The sequence below is a fragment of the Mirounga angustirostris genome, unplaced genomic scaffold (assembly GCF_029215605.1).
Source record: "Mirounga angustirostris isolate CCGP_5_RB_7025 unplaced genomic scaffold, mMirAng1.0.hap1 SCAF_4, whole genome shotgun sequence".
Taxonomy (NCBI): domain Eukaryota; kingdom Metazoa; phylum Chordata; class Mammalia; order Carnivora; family Phocidae; genus Mirounga; species Mirounga angustirostris.
In genome coordinates, this window is record NW_026991712.1 from 22522727 (window position 1) to 22537462 (window position 14736).

The 14736-nt window shown below is 35.0% G+C and overlaps 1 protein-coding gene across 3 annotated transcripts in view; it reads left to right on the forward strand.

Moving 5' to 3' along the window:
* The window catches only part of EIF3H (eukaryotic translation initiation factor 3 subunit H), a 95813-nt gene that overhangs the window by 12668 nt on the left and 68409 nt on the right, over window positions 1-14736 (forward strand). For all 3 annotated transcript variants that reach the window (XM_045896011.3, XM_045896014.3, XM_064587985.1), the window contains exon 2: window positions 7327-7483. In XM_045896011.3, the coding sequence (XP_045751967.1) occupies window positions 7327-7483 (157 nt within the window). The remainder of the gene's footprint in view (window positions 1-7326; window positions 7484-14736) is intronic.

Sequence of the window (14736 nt, forward strand, 5' to 3'; positions counted from 1 at the left end):
TTTTATCTGTGAACTGTTTAAAAAAGATGAACAAGTGGATTTAGTGTTTTCTTATTCTAGGTGCACAATACAGGTTGCAACCTCTGAACATTCCCTGTGAACTTGGCTTTATACAGGAAGGTTAAAAATGGTGGTGTAGTTCCACAATTTAAAACTACTTATGTCCCTAATTTTAACTGGGCTTTCAACAGATCCTTTTTATGTCTTACACAGGGACAGTGGAAAACCTGCTGCTTTTCTTGGTGAAGATTTATTGCTGTTAGTTTGCTCAAAGTTTGAATTGATATTTTTGCTGATTTATAATTGGCTTATGTCAGGCTTCTCTTAAACAGATCTCTCTGCTTGTTGAAAACAAGTCTGTGTATCCAGAAGTTACCTCTTTGACTCCAGTGGTGTGTACATACGCATATTGTCCAGTCGTTTGTGTATGTGAGTGCAGTGACGTCTGTGAATAGACGTGAAGAGTGACCCTATCAACCGGAGACTAGAATTTAAAGTCAGCAGGTGCTCAGGCTTATAGTTGTATTTTTTCGTTTTCTCCTCCTTTCAAAGCCCACTTATTCACCCTCCCTTTTTTACATACCTAAAAGAACATGCTAAAATCAAGATATATCCACATCATTCTGTCAACTCAGTAGTGTTGTCGAAAAGAAATTAGTGGGGTTTTTTTTGGTGAAACTTCATGCAGTAAATTGCTGTAATTGCTGGATTTTAAAATCTTTTCTGTTAACTTTTCCTTAACATTTTATGTTTTTTGAATTGAAAACAAATACATGCTTATTATAATAATAACAAAGATTCATAAGAGATATATCCTTCCACACCATTCTTGTTCATGCAAACATAAAAGCATAACTGCATGTATATAATAAAGTTTTATTACTAGTAATTTTTAAAACTCTAACCCTTTGTGTGTCGTGGCTCTTTGGGAATCTGACGAATGCCACAGACCTTTCTTCCAGGAAAATGCCTTTAAGTATATAGAAATTATCGGTAAAATACCTAGTTAATCCCATTAAATTCCAAAATACTTTAAAATAATGGCAAAATTCTAAATGTTATACTTTTTTGGCTTCTAAAACCATACAGTTTTATATATTCTTGATTGCCTGGGCTTATTATAAATGTGAATTATTATAAATTTGAGTTTATATATAGTTATACAAAACATATGTTATATGTAATGCAGGGATATAGCAGTGGTTTTTTACCTAGTTCCTTATAAGCATTTCAGGGGATCTTTGAACCCTGAATTGAGAAAAATTGGTAGTTGGTACATATATGAATTGTTTCTTCAGATTTTAAAAAACATGTACAGGTTTTTAAAGTTAAGGTATTATTTATACAGAATAAAATCCACCTATTTTAAATGTATAATATGGTGTAGTTGTAAACAACACCACATCAAGGTGTAAAATAGTTGCTTCACCCTAAAGAGTGTGCTGATCTGCCATCAGTATCCTCCCCCTCACCTGGGCCCCAGGCAACTACTTAGGGGGTTTGTTTTGCCTTTTCTAGAATTTTATATAAATGAAATCACACAGTACATAGCATTTCATTTGACTTCTTCCAGTTAGTATAATGTTTTCAAGATCCCTCTCTGTTGTACTGATATTTCGTTCCTTTTTATTGCTGAGTAGTAGTACATAGAATGGATATACTACAATTTGTTTATCTAACTTTGGTGGCCTTTGGGTTGCTTTCAGTTTTTAGCTACTATGAATAATGCTGTTATGAGCAGTTGTGGACATATCTTAGTGTGGGTACATTTTCATTTCTCCTGGTGAATTCCTAGGAATAGGAATCTGGGTCGTGTAGTAAGTTTATATTTAACTAGAAGATGCTGCAATTACTGTCTTCTACCTTTCCACCAACACTTTTCATGGGGTTCTAACTTTTTGGAAAGGTCTCAGTTTCCACTCTCTTGACTCAGAAGTCCAGGATACCATCTTTTGATCCAGCACAGAGAATGGATTGCAATCTAGCTCCTAGCTCTTGGGTATTATATCTATGTCTGTTGTACCTGTGGGTACTGCTGCGTTAACTCACAGGGTTAATGCTCTGGTTGTCGGATTCCTTGTCTTGCTTGATTGGTTAAACTTTTTAGAAATGCAGTATAGTCAACATTTCTATATGTCTGCAGGAGTAGAGGGGATTCAGTACTTCAAATTGGTGTATTGCAAGGCCTAAAAATTCCAGATATATTTCTTAAATAGTTTACTTTTTAACCCTGAACTTTATTAAGAGTTGCTTTAATAGAGGAATTTTGTGTGGTAGCTTCATAGCCCTTATTTTACCAGGTAAAGATTGGCTCTGACACTAGTATTAGAAATATCGCTGATTAAAAATCATTGTAATACTTCCTGAAAGGATTTTGTTAATACATTGTATTTCATAATTCATCAACAAAAATTATATGAAATTGCTCATCTTGAATTAATGTAATGGTATCTTAAGACATAACTATGTCTGTGAGTAGATTGCGTTTATTATTTATATGCCAGTACTTTTGGTAAAAACATGAAAGTCTACTCCCATCCTAGTGTTCATCCATCTCTAGGCCTTTTTGTTCTGCTAAAGTATGACTTGTGTACTTCATGAAAAGTTAATATAAGCATTTTAATTTGAACTCCATAGCTGGCAAGTATTCTCTTCACCCAAGCTGACTGCTTGGTCTTCACTTCTCTGCTCATGTGTTGTCTCAGGGAGGGGCCTTTCCTGGGTCATACACGTTAAGGTTACCTCCCTTTCATGCCTCTGTTTTTTTCTTCAGTGTGCTTCACTATCTGTAATTTTCATTCACATTCTTAATTGTCATTCTGGAATAGTGGTTCGTAAAGTGGGAGAATCGCCAACACTTTTATAGAGGGTCTCTGAGGTCAAAACTATTTTCATAATAATATTTAAACATTATTTGTCATTTTTACTCTCATTCTTTATGAGTGTTTAATGGAGGTTTCTAGATGCTACATGCTGTGTGGTATTAAAAGATTGAATGCAGAAGCAGATAGGAAAATCCAGTTGTCTTTTATTAAACTAGAGATTAATAAGATTCACAAAAAATGTGAAACAATGTTATTCTTTTTTTAAAAGATTTATTTATTTATGAAAGAGAGAGAGAGCATGCACGCGCACACAGAGGGAGAAGGAGAGGGAGAAGCAGACTCCCTGCTGAGCCAGGGAGCCCAATACGGGGCTTGATCCCAGGAACCTGGGATCACGACCTGAGCTGAAGGCAGATGCTTAACTGCCTGAGCCACCCAGGCGCCCCACAATGTTATTCGTCTATCCTGATTAAAATTTCTTTCTGAAAATGTAAATGTTTTACAAAAGTGTGAAAATGTCATTTTTTGTATCCTGATTGTTTTTATTTTGAAAAATAAAGTTATTTTTCACAAGTGTAATTTATGACAGTGTAATATATTTTATTATTGTTTTTAAGTGAATAAATATTTTGAACATTTTTCAGTTTGAATTTCTAATATGTAAATATCAATATAAAAAATTCTTTGGGGTCTTAGTAATTTTTAAGAGTATTAAAAGGGCCTCAGGATCAAAAACTTTTGAGACTTGCTATTTTAAAATATAAACCTCATGAAAGTAAAGACTCTTATGTGTTTGATTTTAGTTTCATTTTCCCAACAGGCCTGTCAGAGGTGGCTGGCCTGTAGAAGTCACTCAACACATACCTAGGTGAATGGATTAATGAGTGAATGAAAGAAGGCAAAAATAACAGAATTCTCGTGATTCTGTGCACAGCTTCCAAATCTTTCTGTAGTAACTGGTCTTTGCAGATATCATATTTGATAGAAAATTACTCTAATTCATCAGCATAATCTTTGTTTGGGTCAGATTTAAATGGTTCCCTGGTATGGAATTGTAAGTTTTTGATATGGTTTTGATAGAGAGGTCTTAGAGATTCTGCTAAATGTTCCATTTTAGGGAGGATGGAAGATTTTATTCATCATGCTGATTAACTGAAATTTTAGGTTTGTTGACTTCTGGTAGAATTAATTTATTTGGATATTTTAGATTGTTATTTATATTTTATCCTATAGTATTGAGAATACTTTGTGTCTTTGAAGTTAAATAGTTGTGTTTAGCCTTTTGGGCAAAGTTAGGTTTTCATTTTTTAAAAAGTCAGGCACTTTTAAAAAATAGTATTGTGTTCATTAGAGATTACAAAATAGTCTGCTTTACTTTTTCAAATTGCGCTGAATAATAAACAGTATTAGAAAAAATGGTTCCTCTAGGGTAATTTCAGCAGACCGGACATCTGTTTACTATTCCTTGCTAAGATCCACCCAACTTGAGAATGTGCAAACCTCAGAAAGCTGGGCGACTGTTCTAGAGATAGTTGATGTATTCAGAGACCAATACTGACTGTGCAGGGCAAATCAAGTTAATAAACACTTAGACCCAGAGTATGACAAAGTTTGGGAGGGGGTGTAGAAGAATTTGGTAATTTAGGATTCTACTGGCCAGTTTGTTTCCATCCTTTAGGCATAATATGTAGGAAAATCTTGATTTACCCATGAATTTGTAGGATAAACAAGCCCGATCAGCATTCATATAAGCAGTCTTTAATTTGGGGTCAAGCTATAAAGCCTGTCTTACAGAACACTTGATGCTTCTCAGATGGATTGCTGGCATTACTTTCCCTCTCATCTCTGTGCTCTAGAGATTCTTCCAAGTAAGGCTTGAGTTCCTCTATTAGGGGGTGATATTTATGCTTTTATAAATAAAATGTTCACTTTTGGGTCTGTGTTTCTCAGTGTACTCAACTTTTCATCAACACAGGGAGTCTTAAAACAGAGGAAAGGAAACTTTGTTTTAACCACTTGTGTGCATTGCAGTCCTCTGAGGAGTTAAAACAAAAAAAAAAAAAAAAGGAAGGCTGCTCCATACTTCCTCATTAAAAGTTAGAATGAAGTAGGATGTTAGAATCACCTGGAGAATCTAAAACAGAAATGAAAAGAAAATCCCCTCAAAACCAATATAGGATTCTTAGCCCAGATCAGTTAACTCTGAATTTCAGAGGTTGGATTTAGGCCATCTGCTTTTTGTATTTTTTTTGCTTTTTCCTTTTGTTTTTTTAAACACTGATGGCTCTAATATGTAGCCAGGGTGAAGACCTCTCTTCATTTATTTAAAAAAAAAGCTCCGCAGGCCATTTTGATAAGCTGAGAACAAGTGATACAGAGCTCTTGAGTATGTGGGATCATTTGTGATGCGTATAAACAAAATATAGGAGTATGTTTTTGTTTTGGAGACTATTAAGCTTTCATGTATCTATTTTTAAAAGTAAGAGGAAGCATGACAAACAGGATTAATTAAAAATATATCAGCCCTGTTTTAGGGACAGAGGCATATGGTTGGTTGGAGGGAGAGAAAATGAAAGGGCATGAGCTTGGCTGAAACAGAACTTTTGTGGTGGAACATTCCCATCTTGTGGCTTGTGAGAATAGTGCTGCTAAAGATTAGAAACTGTATTGCATTACAGCAGCTAGTGGCAGTTTCCTCTTGATTCTACTTGATGTCTAGTGATCAGGGCACAAAAAATTTGACCTCTAGGACCATTCCCTTAGCTTAGGTCTTTTGCTGCCTGACCCAGTAACCTTACTACTTCAAGCATCAAACCCTGCTTCTGCAGCCTAGCTACAGCGCCTTCTTCCAGAGCTTTTGTCCCTGCATTCTTTCTGTTTCAGCCTTGTTACTACAAACAAAGTTACTCAGTTATTGTGAAGTAATTATAAGTACCTTGAAGTCCAAAGTCATATTTCATCTCCCTGATTTAATAATTCTGTGTCAGATTGTCTCTGTTTCCTCATCTGTCAAATAAATGAGGAAATACTATTATTTCTCACTTCATGCTGTAGTTAGGGGATTGAATGAGTCATTATGTGTAAGGCACTGTGGAGTGCTTGATGTAAGTGATTGATAAATGTTTAACATTCACTCCTTGAGCAAATAGATTCCGAGTATCTTTTAAGTGCCAGGACCTGTGTTGGGTGTTGAAGATGTGGTGAATAAACACATCTCTTCCTTTCTAGGAGACTATTGAAGAGGGGAGACCATAAGCAGAACAAGGATTTTTGTCTTGTAAATATGAAACATCTATGGAATGTTTTTATTTATAAATTCTTAGTTATTTCTGTAGGATATCAAAAGCTTGTATGTGAATTTGTTAGTTCTGATCAGGAATTTCCTTTTGACATCTTTCAAGTTTGAATTGCAAGCCCATTACATTACTTTTTGAACTAAAGAATTGAGATTTTAGCATGTATGTAGGAAATAAAGGCATAAGATGTCAAACTGAAGAATGAGCTTAGTTTTGATAAAATTTTTTTATATTTATAAATATATATATCTATACATGTTTATATTATATTTTTTATATTTTGAATGCTTTGGGTGGGAGGGTTGGGATGGCTGGGTGATGGACATTGGGGAGGGTGAGTACTATGGTGAGCGTTGTGAATTGTGTAAGACTGATGAATCACAGACCTGTACCTCTGAAACAAATAATACATTATATGATACTAAAAAAAATTAAAAAAAAAATTAAAACAAAACCCTTATTTTCTAGGAATTATAACTAATGATTATTGTTACTGTGAACTTTTAAATTAATTTCCTGTCCAACCTTGCAATGTTACCTCTTTATCTTTATGGAAATGTTAAAGGAGAGAGTAATGTAAGAGCCAGTTTTCCGTTAGAGGTTATGTGGTGTATCCTGGTTGAGGAAAATTAGGTAGTGCTGGAGACTTTGTTCTTTTTGTTTTCTGTTATCAAACGTTCCCATTGTTGCTTCCTTTGGCTTAATGAGATGTTCTGTTCAGGAGCCATTTTGAGATGTTGAGAAATTGTCAAGGGAACAGTTTGCTTTCAGGTTTTCAGGTAATTGAGTTTTTTATCTCTGTGTCTTATTGATGGTTTTATCATCTGTGTCAGGAAATTATCATGCTGTTAAGAGATATTAATAGGACCACTTCCTCTGTAATAATTTTGGATTGAGGTAATACTGTTTGAAGGAGCTCCTGGATGCCAGACCTTTTGGGAACCTTGACCTGAAGGTCATGAGTGCTGTACGTGGACATTTTTGACATGTCTTCAAACTCCAGGAGTTACAGATGTACATTTAGATTATGTGAGTTTTATTATTTCTGTCAGAGTAAAGGAATTGATTTACAAGAAACTTGGCTAGTTCTATTATATAATTTTGTGATTTTTGCAAACCCATAGTATGGTTCATTTTTTCTTGGAAATAAAGGAAATAGAAACTGTACGGATGGTTGTTAAGGTCACTTCTGTATTTTCTTTTAGGTGGTATTAAAAATAATAAAACATTATCAAGAAGAAGGACAAGGAACTGAAGTGGTTCAAGGAGTGCTTTTGGGCTTGGTTGTAGAAGATCGTCTTGAAATTACCAACTGCTTTCCTTTCCCGCAGCACACAGAAGATGATGCTGACTTTGATGAAGGTAAGGGTACTCCTTTCATGGTTTTTCTTTTTACTTAAAAAAAAATTTTTTTTTTTGAGAGATTTTATTTTTATTTTAGAGGGAGAGAATGCATGTGAGTGGGCAGAGGTGCAAGAGGGAGAGGGAGACAGAATCTCAAGCAGACTCGCTTAACCAACTGAGCCACCCAGGCGCCCATTTTCTTCTGTAGTATTTTGACTTAACGTTTAAGAAGATGAGCTTAGGGTGCCTGGGTGGCTCAGTCGTTAAGTGTCTGCCTTTGGCTCAGGTCATGATCCCAGGGTCCTGGGATCGAGCCCCATATCGGGCTCCCTGCTCCGCGGGAAGCCTGCTTCTCCCTCTCCCACTCCCCCTGCTTGTGTTCCCTCTCTCGCTGTGTCTCTGTCAAATAAATAAATAAAATCTTAAAAAAAAAAAGAGCTTAACTATTTCAGAAAGAAGACACTGAGCATAATTGCTTTGTTAGTAAAGGCCATTAGTAGTTAAAGTTCACACCAAAGGCCAAGGTTAATAACCTGAAAGATTTTTAAAAAAAATCTAGTTAAAAATAATTTCCCACGTGTCTGAACACTCAAGGATCATTTTCTGTATAACTTTTTTTTTTTAATGGTAAGAACAAGTAGTGTAATTTACCATTCCTAAACCATTTTTGAGTGTATAGTATAGAGTGCTAACTATATGCAGGTTGTTCTGGAACAGATCCCTAGAACTTTTTCGTCTTGCAAAAACCTGAAACTCTATATCCTTTGACCAGTTCCTCTTCTTTTCCCCCTTGCCAGCCTCTGGCAACCACTATTCTGCTTGCTTACTTGCTTGCTTCCTTCCTTTTTCTTTTTTTAAAAAAGATTTTATTTTTAAGTAATCTCTATACCCAAAGTGGGGCTCAATCCCATAACCCTGAGATCAACAGTCACATACTCCACTGACTGAGCCAGCCAGGTGTCCCATCTGCTTTCTGTTTCTAAGAGTTTGACTCCTTTAAATATTTCCTAAAAGTGAAATGAAATGATGCGATATTTGTCTTTTTAGAGACTGGGTTATTTCTTTCTTTCTTTCTTTCTTTTTTTTTTTTTTAAGATTATTTATTTATTTGGGAGAGAGAGAGTGAGAGAGAGCATGAGAGGGGAGAGGGTCAGAGGGAGAAGCAGACTCCCCACTGAGCGGGGAGCCCGATGTGGGACTCGATCCTGGGACTCTAGCATCATGACCTGAGCTGAAGGCAGTCGCTTAACCGACTGAGCCACCCAGGCGCCCAGAGAGACTAGGTTATTTCACTTAGCTTAATGTTCTCAAGGTTCATCCATGTTATAGCATATGACAAGATACCCTTTTATAAGGCTGAATAATATTCTGTGGTATATATATACCACTTTATCAATTCATCTGTTGATAAATATTTAGGTTGTTTCCATCTCTTGGCTCTTTTGAATAGTGTTGCAAATACCTCTTCAAGATCCTATTCAGTTCTCTTAGATATATACCCAGAAATGGGATTTGCTGGGTCATATAGTAATTCTATATTTAATTTTTTTAAGAACTTCCATACTGTTTTTCATAGTGGTATACCAATTTACATTCCCCACCAGTAGTGTGCAAGCGTTCTGATTTCTTCACATCCTCTCCAAAATTTTTTTTCTGGTTATTTATTTTTTTGATAGTGATCCTTCTGATAGGTGTGAGGTGATACCTCATTGTGGTTTTGATTTCCATTTCCCTGATGATGAGTGAGCATTTTTTCATGTGCTTGTTGTCCGTATGTATTCTTTGAAGAAATGTCTAGTAAGGTCCTTTGCCTGTTTTTTAGGATTGTTGTTGTTGAGTTGAGGAAGGTCTTTGTATATTCTGGATATTAATACTACCTTATCATATGTATGGTTTGCAGATATTTTCTCCCATTCTGTAGGTTACTTTTTTACTCTGTGGATTGTTTCCTTTGCTGAAGCTTTTTAAGTTTGATGTAATCGATATTGTCTGTTTTTGCTTTTGTAGCTAGTACTTTTGGTGTAATATGCAAGAAATTATTGCCATGACCAATGATAGGAAGCGTCTTCCTTATTTTTTCCTCTAGGAATTTTCTGCTGGTACCATTCTGCTTTGATTACTGTTGCTTTGTAATATGTTTGAAATCGGGACGTGTGAGGTATTCAGCTTTGTTTTTCTTTCTCAAGATTTTGGCTATTTAGGGTTTTTTGAAATTCCATATGAATTTTAGGATTTTTTTCCCCTATTTCCATAAAGATGCCATTGGGATTTTGATAGGGACTACACTGAATTTGTAGATCACTTTGGGTAATATGGACATTTTAACAATATTAAATCTTCAGTCTACGAACACAGGATGTCTTTCCATTTCTTTGTGTTGTCTTTACTTTCTTCCACCTGTTTTGTAGTTTTCAGTGTACAAGTTATCCCCAGGTGTTTTATTCATTTCGGTGCTGTTATAAATGAGATTTTTAAAACATTTTCCTTTTTGTCATTTGTTTTCTTGTAACTTTTAACTGATGACTTTTCACTTGGATAAAATGTTACTTATGTAATTTGATTTCACATACTCATAGTACCTTGAAGATATAATAGACACTGAACATATTCTTGCTAAGGTTAGTACCTTGATATTGCAATTTGGTCTTACAAAAATCATTTTTTCATTAAAGTAATACCCTTAGAAACTAATCAAGGCTATTTTATTCTAGGCACTTGGGTATTTACATTTTTAAAAACTTTTGTGCAGTATGCACCTTTTTGTTTTTAAGCTGGCCAAGCTCTCCTTGTTTCATCTGAACTGTATATGTCATCTGAACTACTGTGATACTATCAGATTACGGTTGGGATTTCTCTGCACTCCATTCTGGCAGTATTAGGATATCTCAGTTCCTCTGTCTACCAGCATATCTGGAGATGCTTAATTATATTGCAGTAATAACTATTTTGAGCTGGAAGACTAGAGGAGAAGACAAGGGATTGTTAACATAGTTTTTTTGGTTTGTAAGTGAGGAGTTTGAGGGGTTCACTTGAAGTGATTTCCTCAGTTACTGTGTTAGTGGCATAGTTGGGAGTAGAATCCTTTCCAGAACAGTTCATATTGTCACATAGTTTTCTCAAGGTAATTAAATTTGTCTTATAAAATTCTCAATTTAGAATATGTGCAAAAGATAATGTTCAGTGCAATTATGGCAGGTGAACAAAGCAAAACGTATTTATTAATTTTAGATCTTGATCGTTGGATGCTGACTTCTTATGGGCTTTCAGGTAATTGACCAATATGCTATTTTATTAATACGTACTTTAAGAAGCTCATTAAAAAGTGTTTTAACAACATGGACATAAGAAATTTCAATTTAGTGTTAAATAACAAAAAAATTGCTGGACATTGTGTGCTGTGTACTATATGTACGTTGCCTATAATTAGTTGTTACTCTGCACGTTTGAAGGTGTTATCAGTCCCATTTTCCAAATTAGGAAACTGATCCTCAATAAGACAAATAACTTGTCAAAAACCATTTAACTGGGAATTTATAGAATAGGGCTTTAAATCTTCAGCTGACTGGTTCCAAGTCTCATGATTTTCCTGTTGTTGCTTTTGGACACTTAGTGAAGTGGAAGCCAATGATTAAAGGGTATAGAATGGGAATCATCATTATTTTGTAACTGAAATCTGCTTTTTGGGTAAAACAACTAAATTTGTTTTTTTTTTTTATTTATCTTTAGAAGCGAATAGGATTTGCTATTTTTCTTATACATGTGAAAGATCTGCGATAATACTCTGTATTTCTTCCTACCCTTATATAATCAGTCTGGAATTTTAGGTTCTCTCACATAATTCATTTATTTGTCTGAATAGGCTTTACTATGTAGTCACCATTAGATTTTTATGAAACCTAGCTAAAAGTAAATTTTCTCATTATATGGATATATCGTGGAATAGAAGAGCCTTGCATGTTATTTTAAATCATTCTAAACATCCATTGTTTTACGTACTGCTTTTCTGTTACTTTATGCCTGCTAAAACAAATATTTATTTAGGGAAAGAGCCTTTTTTCTACCCTTCACCTTATGGAAGTAAAGTTCTCACTAAATATTTTGTAATTTTAATGATTACATATTTTGAGTTGCTTAGGTATTTGTTTCTGTGTTTTTGTTTTGGTGCCTCATGTAAAGTGGAGATTTTTAATCTGTGGTCCCAAAGTGAAATGTTTTAAATTAGGGGCTGACAAGCTACAATCTGTGGGCCTGCTTCTGCGTGTAAAGTTTTATTGGAACACCGCCATGCCCATTCATTTATGTATTTTCTGTGGCTGTGTTCCTGCTGCAGTGGCATAGTTGGCTAGTTGTGACAGAGACCATATGGGCACCAAACCTGAATTTTTTTTTTTTAACCGTCCAGCACTTTAAGAAAGTGACCACATTTGTGTGTGTGTGTGTGTGTATATGTGTGTATATATATATATATATATATATTTTGTTACTTTCCCTCTCTATAAGGTTAAAGAATAAGGTAATTAGTTGTCTCTTTCCATCATAAATAGATGACTTTTTGTTTGTTGCTTATTCCTTTCTAGATGTTGTCCTTAACATTGACTCTGAGTCCAGAATATATTGTGGTCACTGTAATAAAAACACTGATATTATTGGGTATTTGTTTTACTGGTACATCTGGAAAGTATCAGAAGATGTAGTTTTTCCTTTATTTTAATGCATTTTTCCTTTACCCCCCCTCCACTCCCCACTCCCCGCCCCCACTGAGTTGTTGATGTTTAGGGGAACTGTCTGTAGATATTAGGGAAGAAAAACATTCAATTCACGGTTGCAGACTTGTGAGCCAGGTATAGGTTTCTGTGAAAGTAGTGTTTCTGTGAAACCTTTGTCACAAAGTGAAGCAGTTACTATTAATTTATATAGAAAACATTTTGAGCATTCCCAGACCCAAAAACTAACTTCTGTTAGGCTTTTCTGGTACCTTAGTACACATCTTGCTAATGGATGCACAAGATAACTCCAGATAAAGCACAAATGCTCACAGGCACAGTTCAGAGCACTGGCACCTTGACCCTGGGGAAGATTGTCAGGGCCACTCTTGCTGCTTGGCATGCGTGCTACCCTCCAAAGGTTCACTGCAAAACAAATGCCGAATGTTATTTTTGCTTTTTGCCTTTTTTTGTAAAAGTGAAAATTCTCTTTGGATTTCTTTCAGTAGGTCTTTCAGAAAAGTGAAGTGGTATACCGCAAACTTCCAAAAGCAGGGTATGCCTGTGTTATGGAAAGGTAATGAATGGTATGAGGCCAAAAAACTTGGGTGGGAATCTCAGCTCTATACTTAGATCTATGTGACATTGAATGACTTCAGTTCTGAACTAGTATTTTCCTGACTCTGTACTATCTTTCATTTAGCACATGTTAATTGCTCACTGAGTGCTAGAAATGTAGCTGAAGGATAATTTCTTTATGAGATCAATGCCACCTTGGATTATGCTACAATAGGGTGATTGAAAACCAAGAAAACTGTTGGGCATAAAGTTTTTCTTTTTTGTTTCTCTCCATGAATTCACTTTTTGTTTTTTCACATGTGATAACTCTCCCTTAAGTGGATTAAATCTTGATATTACAGGATTTACTTCGTAGTTAAAAGCGAGATAGCTTGCTCATATTAGAGAATATATGCTTTTTAAAACCTGAGTAGAAAGACTCTTATTAAAATTCCCATTAGGGGGCACTATTATCAAGCTTAGGAGAACTGGAGACTAATTTGTTTTCTCAGACATGCAACCCGAGGCTTGCTAAAAGGGAAAAATATTTTCATCTGATAAGATTCAGATACTGTTTTATACAACTGAATTCCTTAAGTATGTTATAAAGTGCACTGAATTAAACACAGATCCAGTAACTCACTGTCTTATTTTTCAGCAGACTAAATCAATTTAATATTGCAGGTGATATAAGAAGCTTACTTTATTCTGCATCAGAGCCAGATCCATAATTTTCATATTTGGAATGGACAGATTTTTTATTTTGCTCTCTTTAAGTCAGTCCAAAGGATGATCCTTAGACTTCAAATAAGTTTTCTTCAAAAACGAAGCATGAAGACTATATTGTAGTATGAAAATACAGTTAGGGGAATGAAATGATGCCTAACTTAGGCAGTATGAACGTGTGTAGCATGTAGAATTTCTGAAGTAATTCTACACATTGACGTGATATAGACACACAGATAGCTTTTGGCGTTTTTGTTCACTTTCAGGTACTTGAAAATTATTTTTTATTATTCAAGTTTGGTTTTAGAACAAGAACTACTTTAGACTGTTGTTATATACAATTATTTTATCATTAAACTTCCAAAAGAAAAGAAGTCGTGTGGAGTATTAGACTTTTCAAAGGCTAAATACGAATTGGCAAAAATGTAGTTTACAATAAAATGTACTGGGAGTACTTTTTCAATGCTTAGGTGTTATTTTTGTATCACTGGGTTCAGAGAGAGTAGGTTTTATCTAGCTGCCTTATTTGCAGCACTCTCCACGTAAGTAAGCCATAGTTTTCATTGGGGAGAATCTCTGCTTAATCACTTGCTTCCTGAACTCTCACCTTCCTTCTCTTTCTTTTTAGTTTGCCTGAAGCCCACACCCAGGGCAAAAACTGCTTGAAACCTCCCCAATAATTACTGTTTTGGCTTTGTATTGCTTTTGAGTTCACGGAAGAGTGGAGTCAGGATAGAGAAAGCTTTCATATTTTTTTTATGCAGATGGAGACATTTTGTGACAAGATATGATGTTTACTTACTATTTTGTATTATTTTCTATCTATGTGAATAATCAGTAATCATTGTGATCGACACACTCACTTTTTAAAAATTCCTGTTTTACTGCATTTTTTTCAAAGAGTTTTTCTTGGTGCAAATATTAGAAATATATAGAGAGCATTTTGGAGTGTGTTTTGAACCTTATTGGAAAAGTAGGAGGGTGTTTACTTTGTGATAAAATGTTTCAAATAACTCAGAAAAAAATTAGTTCTTAGTAATTCATTTTAGCATTTATTCAGCAAATTACATTGAATGGGTGGTGGAAAAGATCCAAAGATAGGAAATCCTAGTTACTGCTTTGAAAGATTTTAAGTGGGAGAGAAATACGTAAAGAATTGTGGAACAGACCTGATAAAAGTCTAGAGTAAGGGAGGACAAAAAGTGATGGGAATCCTCAGGTACGAGCTACTAATTTCTTTTGGGGGATGACTTCATAGGAGAGGTAAAGTTTGATTTTGTAAGT